Source organism: Nicotiana tabacum, chromosome 6 (assembly GCF_000715075.1).
Source record: "Nicotiana tabacum cultivar K326 chromosome 6, ASM71507v2, whole genome shotgun sequence".
In the NCBI taxonomy this organism is placed as follows: Eukaryota; Viridiplantae; Streptophyta; class Magnoliopsida; order Solanales; family Solanaceae; genus Nicotiana; species Nicotiana tabacum.
Window position 1 is genome coordinate 108,760,901 of NC_134085.1, and position 23,712 is coordinate 108,784,612.

A 23,712-nucleotide genomic window follows, 5' to 3' on the forward strand; every position below is an offset into this window, starting at 1 on the left:
CAAGAATGACTGGGTCAATAGCTGGTTTGAACCCTAAAGTGAAAGAGTATGTATAAACAAAAGAGAACCCAGTCAAGTAAGAAGTAATTCTCTGATTTGGATTAGGGATAATAATGGGAAAATCATTACTCCAATGGCAGTCTTTGCGAACTACAGGAGTCAAAACTTCTGTAATTTGAGTGGGGTAAGCATCAACACGATCTAAAGCGGAAACCTGATTTCTAAGAGATTCCCTATCATGGTAAAAAGATAGTTCTGTAGGGACTATCTCCTCTACTAAAGGCTCACGTAATGGTTCAGAAGGTTCTTTACCCCTAGAAGAAGATTTGTGAGAAAGGGAACCTCTGGTTCTAGAAGAAGGACCAGAACTAGGAGAAAGTATAGACGAACCACCACCACGAGTAGACCCTAAGCTACGAAGCCTACCTCCCCTTCTATGCCTAATGGGGGCATTGGGGAAGGTATCAACAATGAGAACTCTCCTAGGGTTAGGGTTTGGTGAAGACATGACGAAGAAGAATAATGCGAGGAAGAAGTGAACTGAGATTTGAGGAATTAAGTGTTCAATAAGCTTTATGTGGTAAAAGACAAGGAAAGAAGTTATATTTATATTAATAAGCAACCACCAAAGGTAAAAGTGCAGTAATGGAAGGACCATAATAATGATAACTGGCACTTTGTGAATAGTGAAGCTGTAAAAAAAGCCTTGAAAAGGGTTGCAAAACTACAGAACCAATGGAAAAATGACACGTGTACGGAGCATTAAATGGAAGCGACAATTGAAGCGTCAATTTTGTTATAGCATTAATGGTGACAAAAATTCTCTTTTAATGAAATCCACTTCCCAAATATTCAACTGATGAATAAATAGAAAGTGAGGGGACTATCTGTATTGGAAAAAATTGTACTCCCTCCGTTTCAATTTATGTGAACCTATTTCCTTTTTGGTCCGTGCCAAAAAGAATGACCCCTTTCCTTATTTGGAAACAATTTACTTTTATGCAATGATTTATAGCCACACAAAATATATGTGCCTCATTTTACACCACAAATTCAAAAGTCTTCTCTCTTTTCTTAAACTCCGTGCCCAGTCAAATGGGTTCACATAAATTGAAACGGAAGGAGTATTTAATTATAAAGGTGACGTGTCGAGACACGTAGACTAGTCAAATGGTTAAAGAATTACAACTAGCCAAGAGGCACGAGTTGCAACAGATACGAACAAATGATAGAGGAAGAGGCACAGACAGTTATTCAAATAACTCAGCGCCCCTACCTATCTAAGTCATTTATGTCCGAGAATCAAAAGGAATGAATCTAACAATAGAAAAGAGTGCAGATACGGCATTTAATAAGCATTAAATGTGGAATACGTTAGAGAATTTGTATTGAATGTAATGATTATGTAACATAGCATTCAATGTCTTTAATTACTCATAATAGCCTCATTATGATTTGGGCAAAACGTATATCTCCAAGATATTTATAAAAGGGAGATATCTGATCAATTGTAAGGACACAGAACACTATTGAAATAAACTTTGGTTTACTTGTTTTTCTCTTGATTACTCTCTTGCTACCTAAATTACTTCCTTTTATACATTCTTTTGATTATCAGTAACTCGTGTTCTTCTAAATTCTAGCTTTGACTAAAATTTTATTTTTTGGTTAAACACTATTACTCCATTAGTAGTCAACTAGTTTATTTTTTTTTCTTTTATCTTTTTTGAACTAGTGTAGTATTAATTTATTTATTCTTTTTAAAATTCCCCCTTGCTTAGAACTTTCTCTTTCTTTAAAAGTTTATCTCCTATTCATTTATTAGGAAAATCTAAAGAGGTAAATTAAAGAACTACGCATGGAGGGGAAGTTAAACATATCCCTTGTTTTTTACAAGAATGAGAGTACAGTTGGATCCCCATAATTATCAATAAAGTTCACCTTTTCATGATAAAATGCAAAATAACTTGGATAATTTTTTATGTGTTTTCTATATGGAAATTTGCATGTGGCTTACGATTTTCTATGCATCATCAAGATATATACTTTCTCAAATCTAATTAGTGATACCTAATCATTTAACTAATTAAATCTAATTAGCTAGATTCACATTGGGATATTCTATACAAGAATTTACACATTTAAGTTCAAACTTTGCACGGTTTGCATATACAAATACAACGAGTTCAAATATGAGCGGATAATGTTATGTTAGTACCAAATTAGTTATGTTAGTAAATATTGCATTTGTATTTTCATGATATGTATCATAGTCATTATATTTTCAAAGAATTAGCACGTCAAACTTTGCCGCTGATAATGACATATCTAAAGGCGGTAGTGCCCCTGCGACGCTTAAATCCTGGGTCCGCCTCTGCCCGTGACATCCCGATCACATGACATCAACTTTACAAGCTAAACAAAAAAAAGCCGATCTTATAAGGTTGCATATTTTTAACAAACCGACACAAATTTTTTTGGGTAAAAATTGAACCAATAGTCAACCGTAAATACCCCTAGGTACAAAATTAAAAAATAGGAAAGAGAAAACAAAAATCAGGTGTTAAACCTGTGAGGAAATGCTACGTGGCCTCCTATCTTTCACTGTTTCTATCCCAGATATTTACAGGACGTAAACTATGAAAAAATTGTGTACAGTAAGTTATCACATACTACATCATTTTCCCACGTAATAAGTAATTTACTTGTACTAATTAATTAGCTAACAAAGAATTGTGAAGATCGAGTTCCAAGGAAAAGGGGAAATGGCAGTAGTTACAGTGTTAAGGGGCGTCTCTCATGGCCGCTTACCACTACTCCCCCACTCTCAGGTTTGCTTCTTTTACCATGTGGGTATCCTCAAGATTTTGAGTCTCACTATTCTTGAGAATAAAAATTGAATTTTGTTGCAGTTGCCAATTGTAAGCGTCACAGGTAGACCAAGAAACATTGGTTATTATGGGAATCATCGTCCCAATTTTTTGCGAATTTATGCTCGTTATTCACAGGCTCAGGATCTATTTACCACTCGTCTTCAAGGTACTTCTTTTTCTGCTCTCTTGATTTTTCCCCTATTTCATTTTATAAGCTGTTCAATTCCCTTTCCAATTCCCACAAGGAAAAAAAAAATATAATCAAGACATTAGTCAAGCATGCTATCTAAATAATGATAATGAATACAGTTAGTATGATCAAAAGAGGGATTTTGCCCAATTGATTAGTAGCAGAATTACAAGTTTCTGTCAAAAAGCTTCTCTCTTTATTTAATGGGACTCTAAGGGGTCATTTGGTTGAGAAACAAGTTATCCCAGGGTTAATTGTCCCATGATTGTTATCCCATCCTCCCATAGGGATAAAATTAACACTATAATCCCGGTATTAGTTATGCCGCGATTTTATCCCAACCAAACATGGGATGAACTCATCTCAAATTTAATCATTGGATTAATTATCCCTCGTACCAAACGAGCCCTAAGGCAGTTGCATGATGAAGCTGCTGGCATCTTTATAATTGAGGGGCAAAATTACATAAGAAAGTACGAGTTTATGAGTTTCTTGATTGGGATTATGTTGTCAATTATCATAGAAAGAATTACCCTAAAAGAAAGAGAGTATGATATATTGAACTTTGCTACTTTACTCTATTAATTTGCAGTAGTCAGTCCTGATGCCTTTTGTTTGGGATTGTTCCGACTTTTGATTTTGGCAAAGTTTTTAGGTGTTATAACTCGGCTATCATTAAGAAAACGACATCAGTTTGGCACCTTTCTTATAGGCTATGAAGACAGCGAGCATTTGGAAGATGCTTTGCATTTCAAGTATTCTTAAATAGCTTAGTTATATAATTTGGTAATTTCTGTCATTATTGAGCTTAACTCAAATTGTTTTTTCCCCCCTTATCTGGTAGATCGTCTAGAGAACTTGCCCAAACTTGTGGAGGATATTGTCCAAACATCTCTAAACACAGGTCCTCGTGGAGTCTTAAGGCTAGCTCAGGGTGTCCAAGCTGTAGTTGGAGTAGGCAGCGAGTGGCTGCAAGACGTATCTAAGGTAACAGCTGATATACTCTGCCCTAATAGTTGATAAAAACATTTTAATATAAGTAATTGTCACACCTCCTTTTTGCGCGCCCGGCCCCGAAGGGTTAGATGCGCGGGTGGAGTTTTTTCCAATTTAAGTGACAATATTCGAAATGGGATTATTTATTTAATTCAGAGTCGCCACTTGGGAAAGGTTTGGCTTTTTGGTGTCCCAAGTCACCGGTTTTATCTTGAATCCCAAATCGAGGAAATTTTCGACTTTTCCAAATGAAGTCTGCGAACCAGAAATTCTAAGTAAGGAATTCTGTTGACCCGAGGGAAGGTGTTAGGCACCCTCGAATCCCGTGGTTCTAGCACGGTCGCTTAAATTGTTATAATGGCTAAATATCTGATTTAAATACAGGTTGTGACTTATGTGCCTTTATTAAGTTTAAACCGCTTTTATTATTATCATTTATTTTATAGAATTACAACGTCGTGAAAATGCATCTCGAACCACGTCACAATCAATGCACCCGTAGTTGTTAACACATTTTGACTCCGTTGGGACTTGGACTTGGGTCACATCAATGTGCACCCGATTTTTAAGAATATAATTTACTAAAGGTCGCGCCTAAAGAATCTAAACGCGTTATTATCTTCGTAGAAGGCCATGAAATTTATTAAATGGCCTATCTTGAATTCTAAATAATTACCATGGTTATTTATTGAGGGCCCCGCAATTTTGCATCTTTGTTTGGCGAGGCTCATCTCTATTTTAGAAAAGGATATCCTAAAATCGCTAAATTTCTAATGCATTTGTCTCTAAAACTAGAAGAAAAGGTACATGCTAATTCAATTATAGGCTTTGGCCTAATCCGGATTTTTGTTAGTTTCTGATTAACTACTTATAAAGTAAAAACGTCATGCCTTGCGGGGATGTTTCAGTCGAACAAAAGACTACATATGAGATTGATGAAATGCAATACCTAATCCGAACATTTTTGAGTTGAACTTAACTGAACTTATTTGGCCTAGATTAAAGGATAACTGGCAAGTAAAATACTTTAGTTTGGCAAGGAATCATGTACGAGCTAAACGAAATACAACACTTAATCCGAATACTTCTCGAGTCGAACTTAACTAAACTTGTGTGGACTAGTCTTAACTAAACAAAAACCAAATGAAACAAGAACAGTATTGTATAAGGCCGAAATATACATGCCCCTACTGACAAACAACTACAGAGTTAAAGTACAACAGGGTAAACTCAGTCAAATATCAATACATACTTTCGAACTGTTGAATCATAAACTAAATCAATTTTCACAGGCCTGTTAATGTACTATGAATATTACAACAAATACTTGAACTTCTTCAACCCTTTTTCATTTCATGCTTTCCAACTGTTTTAATTACATCAATATGGGACTTGAAATGTGTACCTGGAAATGCTGAAAATGCAAAGGAGAAGAAGAAGAAGATGTGGAAATCAGCAGCAGAAAGAAGCAGGACTAGCAAATAGCAGCGGGACAGGGCAGCAACAATAGTGAGCAGAATAGCAACAGCAATCAGAACAGCACAAAAGAAAAGGATTCTGATGCGAGGTGGAACTAGAGTTGAAGGAAAAAACAGCCAAACGAAATAGCACACAGTGTGATGGCAACAATGCTCCAGACAATCCAATTCCGGAATATACCAAATGCCACAAAACAACTAACAATAATCTCGATTGAATTTTAGGAGGAGCAACACTGCCTAATGTATTGACAATAGATGAAGTTCAGACCAACGAAACCAAATTTCTGATTTCCTAATCTGTTTTATCTCTTTCTTGCTCTCTTTCTATTTCTGTCAACTCTCTCTTTCTCTTTTCTATTCTCACAGTGTATGTATATCTTCTAATCCCTCTGCCTCTAATTCTGTCTCCTCAGTCAGATGTCTGCCCCTTTTATATGCCTTCCTTAAACCTTTAATAGCCTGTTTTTTTAGAGTATCCCAGTACCCTCCCATGTGCCTTTAACCTTTTTTCAGTTCCACTTTAGTTAATTAAGTATTAAAGCCCATTCACCTTCCCTGGCAGATTCAACTTTTTCATTTTATTATCTAAAAACAAGTATGGGCAGTAGAATATATTGACAGCATATGCTGTCAAACCATTTTAAAATTAAACAAGGACCTTTATGCAGGCCCCAGGCTGTGCACAATGCACATGCGGTGCACCAATGCACATGAGGTGCACCAATGCAAATGCTGTGCAAGAGTGCACATGCCCTCCAATTCAGCATTTAAACCAAACATCCCTTTTACATTACTAATCCAAATCAACAGCTATAAGTAAACAAAATTGGTTCTTAATTGATTTAACAAATGTTCAACAGAAGCCAATCGATTTACTATGCTCGGACAATTGAAACTAATTGACGACTCATGTCGACTCGACTATATTAGCATTAACGTACACAATCGTAGCCAAAAATCAGACATTCAGAAGTATGGGACACATGACTCGACTTATACTGATTAAAATAGAATGGTACTTCGAGGAATCAGTTAGTCAGTGCAAATTTGGAATACAACCAATACGCATGCCGTATCAGAATAGGAGGAGAGGGATTCAGACAAACACAGATGTTCAAACAAAGTGGACAAACAAAAGTTGATAAAAAAAAAATAAAATTAAAACAAATATGAACAGTCTTTTAAAACAGATCATACGGACTAAAAAACAAATAAAGGAAAAGAAAGCAGACTTACCTTAAAACTTGAAAAGTTAAAAGTTTGAACTCGGATTGGGACAAACTTTCCTTAAGGCTGAATGGACTTTAATCGAAGTGTTTCTCAGATGAGAAACACTTTGATTAAAGTCCATTAGACCTTAATCTCTTCGGTTGAACCGGTATGAACCAGTGACGAAGAACCACACAATTTTTCAAAACTCAGATCCGGGATTCATGCTTCCCTGGTCAGATTCGGACCAAACCAAGTATGGTTTGGTCACGAGGAGGGTCTGGGGAGTATCTGGTGTGAAGCTGGGGTTGAACCGTGTAGATCGAGTTTCGACTCGAACCTTCAAATGAAGATTCGAGAAGGTGGGGAGGGATTCGAACTACAGGGTTAATGGATTCATGTTCAGGATGGCAAGGGGGTTCTAGGGTGTTAAGGGAAAGGTCACCGGCGTCCATGCCGCCGGTTTTCATGGTGGAGGATACAGGGGCGGCTCTAGGGTTTGATGGGGATGAGGTTGAAGACGGGAGCTGGGGTATCTGATGGGGGGGGGGGCAGGGTAAGGTTATAGGCTTATATATGGAATAGGCGGCTGATCCCAGCCATCGGATTAACTGGAATCAATGGCTTGGATCTAAAGGCCTCGGGGAAACGATGTCGTTTCAACTAAAGGGGATTTGGGTTGGTCCGGGTGGAAACGGGTCGGGTTCTGTTCGCGGGTATAGGAAATGTGATCTTGGCCGTTGATCAATCTGAGATCAACGGCCCAGATCAAACTGTATCCATACGACGTCGTTTTGGATTCTTTCTGGGCATCATCTGGACTGGACCGGGCAGGCCTGGGTCTTGGGTTGTTTGTTTGGGCCAATTTTGTTAAAATTGGCCAAATCCGGAAGAATAAAGGGACCCTTTCTTTTTTTCCTTTTTTTTTGTTTTATTTTATTTATTTCCCTTTTTTTTTATTTTAAAACAAAACTAAGCCAAAAATCAAATTAAAATTAAATACACTTAATGCAATTATTTGCACACTAAAATATTTCAAACAAGTAAAGTTAAACAAAATAAAATCACGGACGAAGATGCCTACTCATGATTTTCTAGTTAACGACCGGATTACGGTTTGAATTATGCAGGACACATATATTTTTTGAATTTTATTTTTAATAAAGTAAATAAATAAAAATGGGCCGAAGTCACAAATAAATCAACAAGGTGCCGCACAGAAATTAAAAATGGTACAGCAGGGCCAATTATTATTTTTTATTTCTTTTTGGAGCGATTGTCGTGCGAAAAACAAAAATCACGTGCTCACAGCTGCCCCTCTTTGTTCGGAAACACGAAGGGTTTTCGTGCAAAGACAAAGTGAGCGTGTATGAGCGATTTTTTGCCTATAGACCACTCCGTATGAAGCATTTTTTTTTTTTTGAAAGATCTGACCGAATCTTGCTTCAAAGATTTCCTACATATCCTGGGCTAAACAGGAATCAGGTCAATGTAGTTCGGAAAGTTTTGGTAGCTGGGACTACCATGGAATTGCAATGCTTGCTGCTACTACTGCTGCTGTTGTCACTGCTACGTCACTGACCGCCTTATTACAACCAAACGAAAATTAGAAACTGAACTAACTATTTATATGTATGTCAACTGCTAGTTACAAGATTCCTATCTATGATTCTTTTACGACTTGATCTTGGGTCTTAGCTGATTCTGCTTTGTAGACTTTGATCTGAATCTTGATGCTTGCGAGTTGCGGCGACTTGTGTAACCTCGGGGATACTGAGTGAGACGCGATTGGCAAGGTTCAGGCCTTTAATTAAACGTTGGAGTCAATCTGCTCTCCATTCACTCTGATATCTCGGAATGTCTTCTTTTGTCTTTTTCTTCTTTGATTCTGAGTTGAGACTCATCTCGTAGGTCATTTCGATCCGTGTGGCTCGAGGTTAGACCTGCGGGAAAAAACAAACAACGAACGAAATTTTCTGCCCCAGTTTCACTAGGAAAATTTCGTTAATTATTCACCAGGAAATTCATAAAATTGATGAAAGATGATATGCATGCTCAGTTCAGGGTTGGAGCCCTAACACCGGCTAGCTGGGGAGAGGTTCGGTTTGGGGTTTAAAACCCTAATGCCGAACAAAGGAAGAATTCAGTTTAGGGTGCAAAACCCTAATGCTGGCTGGAAGAAAAAGTTCAGTTTAGGGTTTAAAACCCTAATGCTGACTAAAAAGAAAATTCAGTTTAGGGTTTAAAACCCTAACGCCGACTAAAAGGAAAATTCAGTTTAGGGTTTAAAACCCCAACGCTGACTAAAAGGAAAATTCAGTTTAGGGTTTAAAACCCTAATGCTGACTAAAAGGAAAATTCAGTTTAAGGTTTAAAACCCTAATGCTGATTGCATGGAAAATTCAGTTTAGGGTTTAAAACACTAATGCTGACTAAAAGGAAAATTCAGTTTAGGGTTTAAAACCCTAATGCTGACTGAAAGGAAAATTCAGTTTAAGGTTTAAAGCCCTAATGCTGATTGCATGGAAAAAGCTCAGTTTAGAGTTTAAAACTCTAATGCTGACTAAAAGGAAAATTCAGTTTAGGGTTTAAAACCCTAATGCTGACTGAAAGGAAAATTCAGTTTAAGGTTTAAAACCCTAATGCTGATTGCATGGAAAAAGCTCAGTTTAGAGTTTAAAACTCTAATGCTGGCTGAAAGGAAAATTCAGTTTAAGGTTTAAAACCCTAATGCTGATTGCATGGAAAAAGCTCAGTTTAGAGTTTAAAACTCTAATGCTGGCTGAAAGGAAAATTCAGTTTAGGGTTTAAAACCCTAATGCTGATTGCATGGAAAAGCTCAGTTTAGAGTTTAAAACTCTAATGCTGGCTGAAAGGAAAATTCAGTTTAGGGTTTAAAACCCTAATGCTGATTGCATGGAAAAGCTCAGTTTAAAGTTTAAAACTTTAATGCTGGCTGAAAGGAAAATTCAGTTTAGGGTTTAAAACCCTAATGCTGATTGCATGGAAAAGCTCAGTTTAGAGTTTAAAACTCTAATGCTGGCTGAAAGGAAAATTCAGTTTAGGGTTTAAAACCCTAATGCTGATTGTATGGAAAAGCTCAGTTTAGAGTTTAAACTCTAATGCTGGCTGAAAGAAAAATTCAGTTTAGGGTTTAAAACCCTAATGCTGATTGCATGGAAAAGCTCAGTTTAAAGTTTAAAACTTTAATGCTGGCTGAAAGGAAAATTCAGTTTAGGGTTTAAAACCCTAATGCTGATTGTATGGAAAAGCTCAGTTTAGAGTTTAAAACTCTAATGCTGGCTGAAAGGAAAATTCAGTTTAGGGTTTAAAACCCTAATGCTGATTTCATGGAAAAGCTCAGTTTAAAGTTTAAAACTTTAATGCTGGCTGAAAGGAAAATTCAGTTTAGGGTTTAAAACCCTAATGCTGATTGCATGGAAAAAGCTCAGTTTAGAGTTTAAAACTCTAACGCTGGCTGAAAGGAAAAAGTTCAGTTTAGGGTTTAAAACCCTAATGCTGACTAAAAAGGGAAATTCAGTTTAGGGTTTAAAACCCTAATGCTGATTGGCTGGGGATAAAGCTCGAGAATACTACACGATCTATTTTTTTGAGTTTTCTTGTTTTAATAGAAGATATAAGGGAGTTTTGCGGGAACTTACCTTTTGAGTGAATTCCTTATTGCCAAAATGTTTCTTGTACCCGTGTACCTTCTTCTTTGGGCGACACCTGCTTCTTGCACGGTTGTCTTGGATTAACACCTGTTTCAATTTCTCAGACAAAGAACAATTGTTAGTTTGAAAATGACGGTCGGTTTGGTGACCTTGATCGTTCCCAATTGCTTCGTTGCGTTTTTACTTCTGTTGCGAAGTCCCGCCATTGATTCGAATTGAATGGCGAAACCTTTAGACTGCTCAGGCTTGTATTTCCGGATTCTGTGATGATTTGCCTCGTAAGGCCCTTTTTTTCTTTTTGTCCCGTTTTGATTGAAGGTTCTCAACGGGGATTTTATTGGAGGTATTCTGTGGGAACTTGTACAAGAGGAAGCTATGTGGGGGAAATATTTACAAAGTGGATTCTTTGTGCGGATTCTGTACAATGGGGTATGCTGGGTTTTGGTTTCAAAACGGGTTTCCCAGGGTTTGTTGGGGTAAGCTTGTTGGGGAATATTTACAAAAGAACTCGCTGGGGATGTGCTGATGAAATTCCAACAGGGATTTTTTTTTTTTTTTTTACTGGGGATACTTTGTGGGAGATTGTACAAAAAGAGAGACTCTGTGGGGTTTCGTACAGGGGGAGACTCTGTGGGGACTTGTCCGAAGGTGGACTTGCTGGGGAAGATTTCAAGATTTCTCTCTTTCTTCCTTACTCCGGAACACCATCAAACGTCATGATTCATCATGCTTGGGTAATCATATCACCGAGATGAGGTGTTTTCCTTCATGAGACGGGATTCCGTGCAAACAAACCATGCCACCTACTCTTTCCGGTGTGTCCTGAACTCGGGGTTAAAATGCAAAAGGGATTTGAAAAGAAACAAAGCAGGGGAAAACAAATCAGAAAAGGAATACCCCTTTTCGGGACGAGAAAGACTTATCTGAGGAAGATAACGCTGGCTTTAAATGACATGACATGCTCTTTGGACTGGACGTCCGACCTTCCATGAACTTGCGTTTTCCTGAACCAGAACAGATCTGTGATTCCAAAACCGGTGGAACTTTGCCGAGACCTTCTTGGGGTGGCGTCATTCCTTTTCGGCCAACAGCGCCCTTTGCGGGTTTTCGCTGGCTGACCTCTCTCATTTCTCTTCCTGTCATCGCTTGATAGCACTCTTTGCGAGTTTTTACTAAACAAGCTCTCTCATTTTGGTTTCTCTACTCCCGTCGCCTCATGGTGCCCGAAGGTTTTCACCGCCGAGACTCTCTCATTTTATCTCTCTCAATTCAGAGTGTGCTGGTCTCCATTTGTGACGCTTATTGGTTCCCCACCATATTCGGTAATTGATTTGAAGGCTTGTGCTTGGTAAAGAGATGGTAGTGGATATTAAACTTCTCAAGTGTCCGACGTGCCCCGGTTTTCAATTTCAGGGTGGATGGGATTTTGTTGTTGGTGTGACTGAACCTCAGGGAGAGGCTGCCTACGTATCCTTTCGGAATCAAGTCAAACGTAGTTCAGGCCTCAATCAAATTTTGTTTTGTTTTTCTTTGTTTTGTTTTTTTTTTGTTTTTTTTTTTGTTTTTGTTTTTTTTTTCTTTTCGTAGAGAGGATTGGGTAGTGTTTGGTAGTAGTGGGGGATAAAACCTTTGCCATTCTCAAACGTGTTAGGACCACTGGAGTATGATTTAGACGTAGTACCTCTTGACTGCATCTGCATTTACTGCTGTGTCGGGGTCATTTCCTTCGATATCACCTAAATACAATGCTCCTCTTCGCAATATTTTCCTTACGATGTATGGGCCTTTCCAATTAGGGGCAAACTTTCCTTTTGCTTCCTCATGATGCGGCAGAATACGCCTCAGTACCAATTGTCCTACTTCGAAATTCCGGGGTCGGACTTTCTTGTTGTAAGCGCGGGCCATCCTTCGTTGGTATAACTGTCCGTGACAAACTGCAGCCATCCGCTTTTCATCAATCAACGTCAATTGCTCTAACCGAGTCTTAACCCACTCGCTGTCCTCGATTTCTGCTTCGACAATGATTCGAAGCGAAGGGATTTCTACCTCTGCCGGTATTACAGCCTCGGTCCCATAAACCAAAAGATAAGGAGTCGCTCCCACCGATGTGCGTACCGTAGTGCGGTACCCCAATAATGCAAAAGGTAACTGTTCATGCCACTGTCGGGAACTTTGTATTGTTTTCCTCAAAATCTTCTTGATGTTTTTATTTGCAGCTTCTACAGCACCATTGGCTTTTGGCCGATAAGGAGTGGAATTCCTGTGTGTTATCTTGAATTGCTCACACACATCTCTCATCAAGTGACTGTTCAAGTTTGTTGCGTTATCCGTAATGATAGTCGCAGGAATACCGAAGCGACATATAAGATTTGAGTGTACAAAATCCGCCACAGCTTTCTTGGTGACCGACTTGAGAGTGACAGCTTCTACCCATTTTGTGAAGTAATCGATGGCAACCAGTATAAACCTGTGTCCGTTCGAAGCCTTTGGTTCAATTGGTCCAATGACGTCCATGCCCCAAGCGACAAATGGCCAAGGTGCGGACATGGGATGCAGTTCCGTGGGAGGTGCATGAATCAAATTACCGTGCACCTGACACTGATGACACTTCCGGACAAAGCTAAAGCAATCCTTTTCCATGGTCATCCAGTAATAACCTGCTCTAAGGATCTTCTTCGCTAAGACATACCCGTTCATGTGAGGTCCGCACACACCTGCGTGTACTTCGTGCATGATCTTTCTTGCTTCCTCGATATCGACACATCTTAAAAGATTGAGGTCCGGAGTCCTCTTATATAACAATTCACCGCTCAAGAAGAAACCACTTGCATGTCGCCTAATGGTCCTCTTTTGATCTCCAGTAGCATGCTCGGGGTATTCTTGCGTCTTCAGGAACCTCTTGATGTCATGGTACCAAGGCTGCGTATTTGATCCCGCCTCGATTACACTGCAGTAACCGTGTCTTTCCTTGATTTGGATTTCCAAAGGATCGACGTGGACGTTGCCCGGGTAGGGTAGCATAGAAGCCAGAGTAGCAAGTGCATCTGCCAGTTCATTGTGACACCTCGGAATATACCTGAACTCTATTGAGGTAAAGCGCTTACTGAGGTCCTCTACATGTTGTCGGTATGGGATAAGCTTGACATCCCGAGTTTCCCACTCGCCTTGAACTTGCCGGATGATCAGGTCAGAATCTCCCATAATCAGTAAGTCTTTGACATCCTGATCGATTGCCATATGTATGCCCATAATGCAGGCTTCATATTCAGTTGTATTATTTGTGCAGAAGAAACGAAGTCTAGCTGTGGCGGGATAATGCTGACCGGCAGGTGAGATCAAAATTGCCCCAATCCCTATACCCTTGGCGTTCACGGCTCCGTCAAAGAACATCTTCCAAACATGAGCTTCCTCCGAGATCACTTCTACGGTGTTTACCTCTTCATCTGGAAAGTAGGTATCTAATGGCTGGTATTCCTCATCGACCGGGTTTTCGGCCAAATGATCTGCTAACGCCTGGGCTTTCATTGCCGTGCGAGTGACATGAACTATGTCGAATTCCGTAAGCAAGATTTGCCATTTAGCCAGTCTCCCAGTAGGCATTGGTTTCTGAAATATATATTTCAAGGGATCCAACCTGCTTATGAGGAATGTAGTGTGGGCTTGGAGATAATGCCTCAGCTTTTGAGCAACCCATGTGAGAGCGCAGCATGTCTTTTCCAACAGAGTGTATTTGGCTTCGTAGCTGGTGAATTTCTTGCTCAGGTAGTAGATCGCCTGCTCCCTTTTCCCGGTTACGTCGTGTTGCCCGAGGACGCAGCCAAAAGAGTTCTCCAAGACTGTCAGATACAAGAAGAGTGGCCTCCCTGGTTCTGGAGGGACCAAGACTGGGGGATTCGAAAGGTACTCTTTGACTTTATCAAAGGCTTCTTGACACTCTGTTGTCCACTTAATCGCCGCATCTTTTCTTAACAACTTGAATATGGGCTCACACGTGCTTGTCAGCTGGGCAATAAATCGACTGATGTAGTTCAGCCTGCCCAAAAGACTCATCACGTCTTTCTTCGTTCTCGGGGGAGGTAGATCTTTGATAGATTTTATCTTAGTCGGATCTAGCTCGATACCTCTCCTGCTTACGATGAAACCCAAAAGTTTACCCGACGGAACTCCGAAAGCGCATTTGGCTGGATTTAGCTTCAAGTCATACTTCCTTAGCCTCTCGAAGAATTTCCTCAAGTCTTGGATGTGATTATCCTGCGTCCTGGACTTGACTATTACATCGTCCACGTACACCTCTATTTCCTGATGCATCATGTCATGGAAAATGGCGGTCATGGCCCTCATGTAAGTAGCCCCAGCATTCTTTAGACCAAATGGCATGACCCGATAACAGTAGGTGCCCCAAGGCGTGGTGAAAGCGGTTTTCTCGGCGTCCTCTTCATCCATCAGTACCTGATGATACCCAGCATAACAATCTACAAAAGACTGTATCTCGTGTTTGGCACAATTATCAACGAGGATGTGGATGTTGGGCAGCGGGAAATTATCTTTGGGACTTGCTCTGTTTAGATCTCGGTAATCTACACATACCCGAGTTTTCCCGTCCTTTTTCGGTACTGGAACCACATTCGCCAACCATGTTGTATATTGGACTACCCGGATCACTCCTGTTTTCAGTTGCTTGGTGATCTCCTCTTTAATTTTGTCACTGACCTCGGTTTTGAACTTTCGTTGCTTTTGTTGAACCGGAGGACAATCAGGATGAATTGGCAATTTGTGAACCACTAGATCGACACCTAGTCCCGGCATGTCATCATATGACCAAGCAAACACGTCTTTGAATTCGAAAAGAAGTTGAATTATCGCCTCTCTCGTTTTCTTGTCCGTGTGAATGCTTATCTTGGTCTCCCGGATTTCTTCCGGGGTTCCTAAATTTACCGGTTCAGTGTCATTTAGATTCGGCTTAGGTTTATTCTCAAAATATTCCAACTCTCGGTTTATCTCCCTAAAAGCCTCTTCCGCATCATATTCTGGTTCTGGGTTCATTAATTCGCAGTTAAATAGCTCATTGTGATCTGGGCGTGAAGTCCGCGAGCATGTCATATTTAAAGCCGCGTTATTAGGACTGAAAAGGAAGATGAAAGGAAAACTAATAAAAATCAGAACAAAGAAATAATAGGAAAGCAATGATGATTTTTTTTTGTATATTTTCTTTGGAAAATTGGAAGACAATAATGTTTACAACTAGGAACAACAATTGAAAAGAAGAAAACGTTCAAGTCATGTCCCGGAGATAACTTGTGATACAGGAAAGGTGGCAGGACAGGTCTACCCGGACTTCCGTCTAGTTGGGAATGGCGTGATCTCCCAGTTTTGGAGTTTGGCGTTTGGCCCCATGTACATCATCTCAGCAGTGCTCGTGCCTTCGCCTGGTTGAACCATGTGGACCTCGTAGAGCATTTCCCTCATTGCCCCACATATTTCCTCGATTTCCTCCGCTGTGAAGACCTCATCATCTTCTTCTTCAGCGTACCTTGGCCTGACGAAAGTCGCATATAAATCCGGCAGCGGTTGAGGCAGCTTCCAGCCCTCATTTCTCCTTTTCTTTGCCCATTTTTCGTCTGTTGGAGTAGGTTTGAAACCTAGCCCAAAAGGTTTCTTGATGACTGGCAAGGTAACGGGTTCTGTTATTCCCTGAAGGGTTCGTCCAAGTCCCTTCCCTGGCCTAAATCCGTGCCGGATCATCTCTTTGGCCACCATGACCGAGGCGTTAGACAAGAAAGGCTGGGGGCAAGGTACTCCCTCTTCGTGCTGCCAGTACCACCTCGAAAGCTTGATAGACCGTATGTTCGCTCCCTTCTCTCGGTTCAAGATACGGGATGGATGGGTCCCGATAAATGGCATGTTCGTCTTCCCCATGGACCACGATCTCTTGGTCTTCGTACTCGAACTTCACCATTTGGTGAAGAGTGGAAGGCACGGCTCCTGCCGCATGGATCCAAGGCCTGCCAAGGAGGAAATTGTAGGACGTGTCCATGTCGATCACTTGGAAAGTGACTCGAAATTCGACTGGTCCTATGACCAGCAGCAGGTCTATTTCTCCCATGGTGTCTCTCTTGATGCCGTCGAAAGCTCTTACGCAGACGTTGTTGGGTCGGATTCTTCCAGCCTCAATCTCCATTCTTTGCAGCGTGGAGAGCGGGCAAATGTCAACACCTGATCCCCCATCCAGCATTACCCGCTTGACATAGTGGTCCTCACATTTGACTGTTAAATGCAATGCCTTGTTGTGTGCTGCTCCTTCCGGGGGTAGATCGTTCTTGCTGAAGGAGATTTGGTTGACGGCGAAGAATCTTTCTGTCATCCGCTCTAATTGCTCCACCGAGGTTTCAACCGGCACATATGCCTCATTCAGGGTCTTCAGTAAGATCTTTTGATGCTCGGCCGACCTTGTCAATAATGATAGCATGGACACCTGCTCAGGGTGCTTGCGCAACTGATCTATCACTTCGTAATCCGGCATCTTCATTTGTTGGAAGAACACTTCCGCCTCTTCAACACTCACAGGCTTCTTTGGAGGAAAGCGCCTTTGTGTGGCGTCGTTCAGTTCTTGGGTATTTGAGTATCTGATGAAAGTATTTTCTGGAAGTTCTCCCACGACCTCTTTTCCTTTGTACATCACCAAAGTCTTTTTATAATTCCACGGCACTGTGGTCGGGTTGGTCATTGGCTTTTGTGGCACGCGTCCGATAACCACTGGCTCATTCAGCCGAGGTGGTTGAATCGTCCCCCGGACCACATAGGCCCCTTTTGGCACGTACATAGGTTTTGTCTTTTTGATCCCGGATTTCTGCGTCTTCTCAGCTTGGCCCCGTGGTACGTAAAGAACTCCGCCCTTTGCTGGTACTACTTTCTTTTCCACCTTCTTTTCAGACTTGCTCTCTGCGACCTTGGCCTCCTCCTCTTTTTCTGATTTTTGGTCTATTTCAGGCCTCTTCCCCGTGTCGACAATGGCAATTATGGCTTTCAAAGCAGGGTCGAACTCTTTGTCTTCACAAATCATGCCGATCAATGGCCCATTATTGTGAGCGGGCAATGGGTTGTTTGTTACATTTGGGATCTCCTCGTCCCTTAGCACTATTTTCCCCTGCTCTATCAAATTTTCGACCACTCTTTTCAATGACCAGCAGTCGTTTGTATCATGCCCCTCGGCCCCTGAATGATAGGCGCATCTGACTCCGGCTTTGTAAGAAGGAGATGTCGGGTTTTGCCTTGTTTGAGGGATGGGTTGCAAGAAACCCAACTGAACCAACTTTGGGAACAAAGTTGAGTATGGCTCACCGATGGGCGTGAAAGTCCGCCGTCGAGGTGGCTCTTGGGGGCGGTAGTTATTTTGCGGGGGTTGTGGATTATAGTGGTTGCGGTAGTGAGGCTGATTTCTGGGAGGTGGAGCTGGGCCTCGGTTGGCTGGTTGCGGTGGATGGTTATAAGGTTGGGCATTCATGACCATATAAGGTTGATGAGCATATGCCGAATTTGAATGGGGGTAGTAGTGTTGTGGGGCTCTTCCCGGAAAATGGGGCCTGGGATGACGATACTCCCTTGCTTCAGAGGCTGCCATAGTCGTTTCTTCTTTCTTCTTCCCCCTTGTTGTTCCTCCCGACCCGCTTTGGACGGCCTGAGAGGTTGCCCTTATGGCTGCTTGACTCAAAATCCTTCCCGTTTTCAACCCGTTCTCCACCATCTCTCCAATCTTGATCGCTTCCGCGAATGGCTTACCCATGGCCGACATCATGTTCTGGAAATAGTCAGACTCTTGAGCCTGGAGAAAGGTAGTGACCATTTCCACTTCATCCATGGGAGGCTTCACTCTCGATGCCTGTTCACGCCACTTAATAGCATACTCTCTAAAGCTTTCTGAAGGCTTCTTCTTCAAATTTGAAAGAGAGTTTCGGTCTGGCGCAATGTCGATGTTATACTGGAATTGTTTTACAAAATCTCTGGCGAGATCATCCCATATATGCCATCGGGACATTTCCTGATCCATATACCATTCCGAGGCTATCCCTACTAAACTTTCCCCAAAGTATGCCATTAGCAATTCTTCCTTTCCGCCGGCTCCTCGCAATTGGTTGCAGTATTTCTTAAGATGTGCAATGGGGTCACCGTGCCCATCGTACTTCTCAAACTTGGGGGTCTTGAAACCCGTTGGCAAGTGTATGTGAGGAAACATGCATAGGTCGGCGTAAGAGACGCTCTTTTGCCCGCTCAATCCTTGCATATTCTTCAGACTTTGCTCAAGGCTTCTCATCCTTTTGGACATCTCGTTTTGTTCTACAACTCTGGGGTTCTGATCCTGCCCTGGTACAAGCTCGCACTGAGGTGGTAGAGGATTAGTACTGGTAGCGAACCTATTTGGTTCCATTGAGAACGACGGTGCTTGGAATGTAAAAGAGGATGAGTCAAGGCTTGGCTTGTACGTGGCAGGCTGTGCCGTAGCTGGGCAAGGCGATGCAGTAAAGATGTTCATGCTTGCATCATTGGCCGACATTCGGGGATGAGGCTCAGAAGGTGATCCTGCAGAGAAGGCGGAGGTGGCTGGGTACCCAAATGGGGTAGCGGGGTAATTTATGGGAACATTAGAAGTCCCACTTGACCTGGAGAATAGTTCAGGGAATCCGGGGACGACACTTGGCGGCTCTTTCCCATTGTTCCAGTCATCCAGCATTTCCAACATGCGGAGCCGTAGGATCCTATTTTCCTCCGCAGTTGCGGATTCAGGTGTGAGGACGGCTGAGATTGAGCTCTCCTCAGAGACGGGGACTGTTTGCAATGGAATTTCCGAAGACATTTCCACACTTCCTTTTGACCTGGTGAAGTAAGTGTGAGTACTGCTTCTGGTCCCAACAATAGGTAGTTGAACACCTCTCCTTGACCTTGTGAAGTATGAGTGCGAGGCCAGACTTTCACCAAACCAACCGTCTTTTCAAAAACCCTGGGAAAAATGCTCAATGACAAACGCACGGTTAATTCTGCAGCAAACAATAGATAGTTAATCTCACGTTGGGCATGATGCACCTATGCAGTTAAGTGGATTACTATATGTTTGCTACGATAGCATGCGTCATTCCGGCATTTTTCTCTTATTAGTTTTTTTTTATTTTATTTTATTTTATTTTATTTTAAAAGAAATGCGACCGGATCCGATGAGGATTGCCTACGTATCACGATGCCTACGTGAATCAGATCATTACGTAGTTCGAAAAACACAAATGGACGTGAAAGAAACAACCTCTTCATTGTTGAAATGTTCTATTACAAGCTACATTCTGCAAAAGGAAAAGCAAACTTGGAAAATGAACCTAGACTCAAAATAGACTGAAAATCACCTTGATAAAAAAACGAGCAGAAGATGCTAAAAATACAGATTTGACCTATGAATGCATTATGGTTTTAAAAATTGGTTTCCGCGGGGCATCGTTCGGCCTCGCCGCGGTCCTAGGCGCGAGATCCCTCTCAAGTTATTCCAGCTCGTACATAGTCTGCTTGACATAACCCATTACTGCCGAGAGGACGGTAGTGCTGGACATGTTCTCACATCGTAGACATCGTCTGGTGATGGCATGGGCAATGGCCTTGATCCTATCTCTGGTTTGCTTCTTCTCTATGAGTAGGTGCCTTATCTGATCACTGCTCGTCTTGAACACCTGTGAGTCCTGTATGTGCTGATCCCTCAACTGCCGCACTTCTTCCTTCATTTGGGCCAACAAGTCGTAACAGTATCTACTCTCCATTTGGAAATCCCTGGTCTGCTTAACTGCTTTAAACTCAAGTGCAGCCATTTCCCTTTTTATTTTGGAAACAGCCTTCTCGTGATCACGTTTTAATTGGTTCAAACATCGGCGATGCTTATCTACTCTTGTTTCCCACCGTGCCTTGAATTCTGTCATGACCTTTTCGGATTCTTCTAACCTGTCTCGCCATTCCGTGATCTCTCTTTTCAAACCCTTTATCAACCGCTGGTCTGATTGACTTCTGGGTTGCTCATCAAGAGACAATCTCAATTTTTGGACTTGGGCCTTAAGTTCTTCATTCTCTTGGATCAACCTATTCTTTTCGCTTCGATCCGCCGCGATTTGTACGCTGTTATCGAATTTCAAACTATCTATTTGTAGCTTCAAATCGCCAATTTCTGCTCGATAACCCTTCTCTTTTGCTAACCAGTTCCATTGCCCTTGGGATGATTCTACGAAATCTTTGAGATGCGGCCTCTTAGCCGGTCTTTCGTAAGACAGGCTACCTCTAAACCAAGCGTGATATCCTGGGGCGACTTCCCCTTTTGCCGTATCGATCACACAAGTGTTTGCTGTCAGATGTTGGCATTCACTCCAGATTTGGCGAACTTCTTCTTCAGGGAACTGACCGTGCGGACTGATTTCAATCACTTGGGTACTCAAATCTTCATCTTTCGGTACCACTTGGTACCTCCCAAGTTGCCTCAAAACCCGATACGGTGCATAGGGTTGGATACTTTTCAGTCCCATCAACAGAAAGTGAGGCCGGGTTGCCGGCATGTATATGATTTCCTCGATAGGTGACCATCCGAGCGTCCATTGGATTTGGCTGGCAGTGAGAGTTCGGAGAAATGAGGTCCATGATGTGACTCCCTCAGGTAAATTGAGCCCTTTGATTCTCGTGTAGAATTCTCCAATACATGTTTTCTCTGGCGAACCATAACCCACAAGTGAGGAGCGATGACATAAATGATCGGTCATCCATACTTGCAACAGTAGGTTACATCCTTCGAAGAAGTCACCCCTGGCTCGACAAACAGTGAGAGCCTGGAAAATGTCAGCCATAATCATAGGCGCCAGAGTACTTTTATCTTGGGTAAGCAAAGTACTGACAACCCCAGTTATTCTTAGATCGATGTTGCCGTCCTTCCTTGGGAACACTATAAGACCTAAGAAAGCCGTCATGAAAGCCAATTGCCTGTGCTCGTCCCATTTTTGCCGGTTGCCTTTACTACATAGTTTGAAATCCGGCTTATTGAACCCACCCTCATGACCGTATCTAGCATACATGAGATGGAGACTGCAGAAGCCTTTGGCAAGATCTGGATGGTGAAATGTTCGGGGTATTTTCAGAAAGTCCAAAAATCGGTGTACCGTGACGGCTCTAGGTGCAATCAAGTACTTGAACCTTAACGGAGCTTCATCACCCCTAATGTATCCCGCTATTTCCTCCAGCGTCGGGGTGAGTTCGAAGTCTGAAAAATGGAATACATTGTGCGCCGAGTCCCAGTAAGTGACCAATGATCTGATAATATCACCCCGAGGCTGAATGTCTAGTAAATCCGGGAGATTTTTCAGATATTTCCTCACTTTGCCTTGCCCTTCTTTGCCTAAGTCGTTCCACCATAATCGCAACTCAAAAGGGATCTTGGTCATTATTGAAAACGATTCATTTTGTATCGTGCTCATCCTGCACATTTATTTAAAGCGATAAACTTTATTAGACTCAAAAAATTAAAATTATCTAGATTTTTTTGAAAACGGGAGGTTGGACCCGCCGAGGGTTGCCTACGTATCTCACCCCGTGCGAGAATCAAACCGGCGTAGTTCGGTCATATCGCGAATAGAAAAAATCAAATAAACCTAGTAATTAAGAATAAGCATTTTTATTGTTTTTGGAGAAAGATAAATACTAAAAATGTATTTTTTTTTTTTTTTGCAATATTTGGACTATTAGCCCGAATTTATAAAAGGGTATTACAAAAGAAACAACACATTTTTTGAATTATGAGTTTTCCATTTTTTTTATTTTTTTGAAATAAATACCCTCTTTTTCTTAAAAGAAAAGAAACAATTTTTTTTTTTTAATCAGACTAAAAGGCAACTTTCGGTTTTATTCTTTTTTTTTTTTAGAAAAATTCCGACGAGGTTTCGACACTACTTGGACATTGGTTTTATTTTTCCAAAATAAGTAATTATCTCCCTGCGCTGCTATTTTCCCCCTTTTTTAGAAACCGATCAACATGCGGAACCGAAGCAAATAAATGTGCAAAACAAATAAGATGCAGCAGGGTGGCCTTTTCATTTCTGGTTGCTTGTCCTAGACGGACCCAACCCCTGTGTTGAGCCCCCTAAGTCAAATGCAACATGATGCAGATAAGCGTTCCTACTAGGGATCCGGCGTGAAGTCGAGTTATACTAGGTTTAAACCTTGGTATTTGTTCTAGACTGTGTACCCGAGCGGACAACTCGAGTCGAGGGGGGGCAACTTACCGGGAACCAAAAGGCCGTCCGGCTTCGTAACTTATCCGTCCTCTTTCTTATTTCGGGTATTGACACTAACAGAATAGGGAGTCTCGACCAGCGAGCTTCTCCCCGGAGGTGAAGAGAGAAGGGTTTCGGCACAGTTTATATACAGTTCAGATAATATCAAAGCGGTAAAAGACAACATTTAACACGTTATGCAAAAATATGTAATAAAGATCAGATAATAAAGCCAAATATAACAATTATTCTAAGCTCGAATTCTTGAACCCTGAACCAGTGGTTCTGGGTTAATTAATTCCCCAGCAGAGTCGCCAGAGCTGTCACACCTCCTTTTTGCGCGCCCGGCCCCGAAGGGTTAGATGCGCGGGTGGAGTTTTTTCCAATTTAAGTGACAATATTCGAAATGAGATTATTTATTTAATTCAGAGTCGCCACTTGGGAAAGGTTTGGCTTTTTGGTGTCCCAAGTCACCGGTTTTATCTTGAATCCCAAATCGAGGAAATTTTCGACTTTTCCAAATGAAGTCTGCGAACCAGAAATTCTAAGTAAGGAATTCTGTTGACCCGAGGGAAGGTGTTAGGCACCCTCGAATCCCGTGGTTCTAGCACGGTCGTTTAAATTGTTATAATGGCTAAATATCTGATTTAAATACAGGTTGTGACTTATGTGCCTTTATTAAGTTTAAACCGCTTTTATTATTATCATTTATTTTATAGAATTACAACGTCGTGAAAATGCATCTCGAACCACGTCACAATCAATGCACCCGTAGTTGTTAACACATTTTGACTCCGTTGGGACTTGGACTTGGGTCACATCAATGTGCACCCGATTTTTAAGAATATAATTTACTAAAGGTCGCGCCTAAAGAATCTAAACGCGTTATTATCTTCGTAGAAGGCCATGAAATTTATTAAATGGCCTATCTTGAATTCTAAATAATTACCATGGTTATTTATTGAGGGCCCCGCAATTTTGCATCTTTGTTTGGCGAGGCTCATCTCTATTTTA

General features: G+C 41.5%; 1 protein-coding gene across 1 annotated transcript in view; it reads left to right on the plus strand.

The window, feature by feature from the left end:
* Window positions 1-2,651: 2,651 nt before the first annotated feature.
* The window catches only part of LOC107778693 (putative aarF domain-containing protein kinase At5g05200, chloroplastic), a 29,229-nt gene continuing 8,168 nt past the window's right edge, over window positions 2,652-23,712 (plus strand). Inside the window, exons 1-3 of the mRNA XM_075255123.1 lie at window positions 2,652-2,831; window positions 2,913-3,039; window positions 3,908-4,050. Of these exons, the coding sequence (XP_075111224.1) occupies window positions 2,766-2,831; window positions 2,913-3,039; window positions 3,908-4,050 (336 nt within the window). The 5' untranslated portion in view covers window positions 2,652-2,765. The remainder of the gene's footprint in view (window positions 2,832-2,912; window positions 3,040-3,907; window positions 4,051-23,712) is intronic.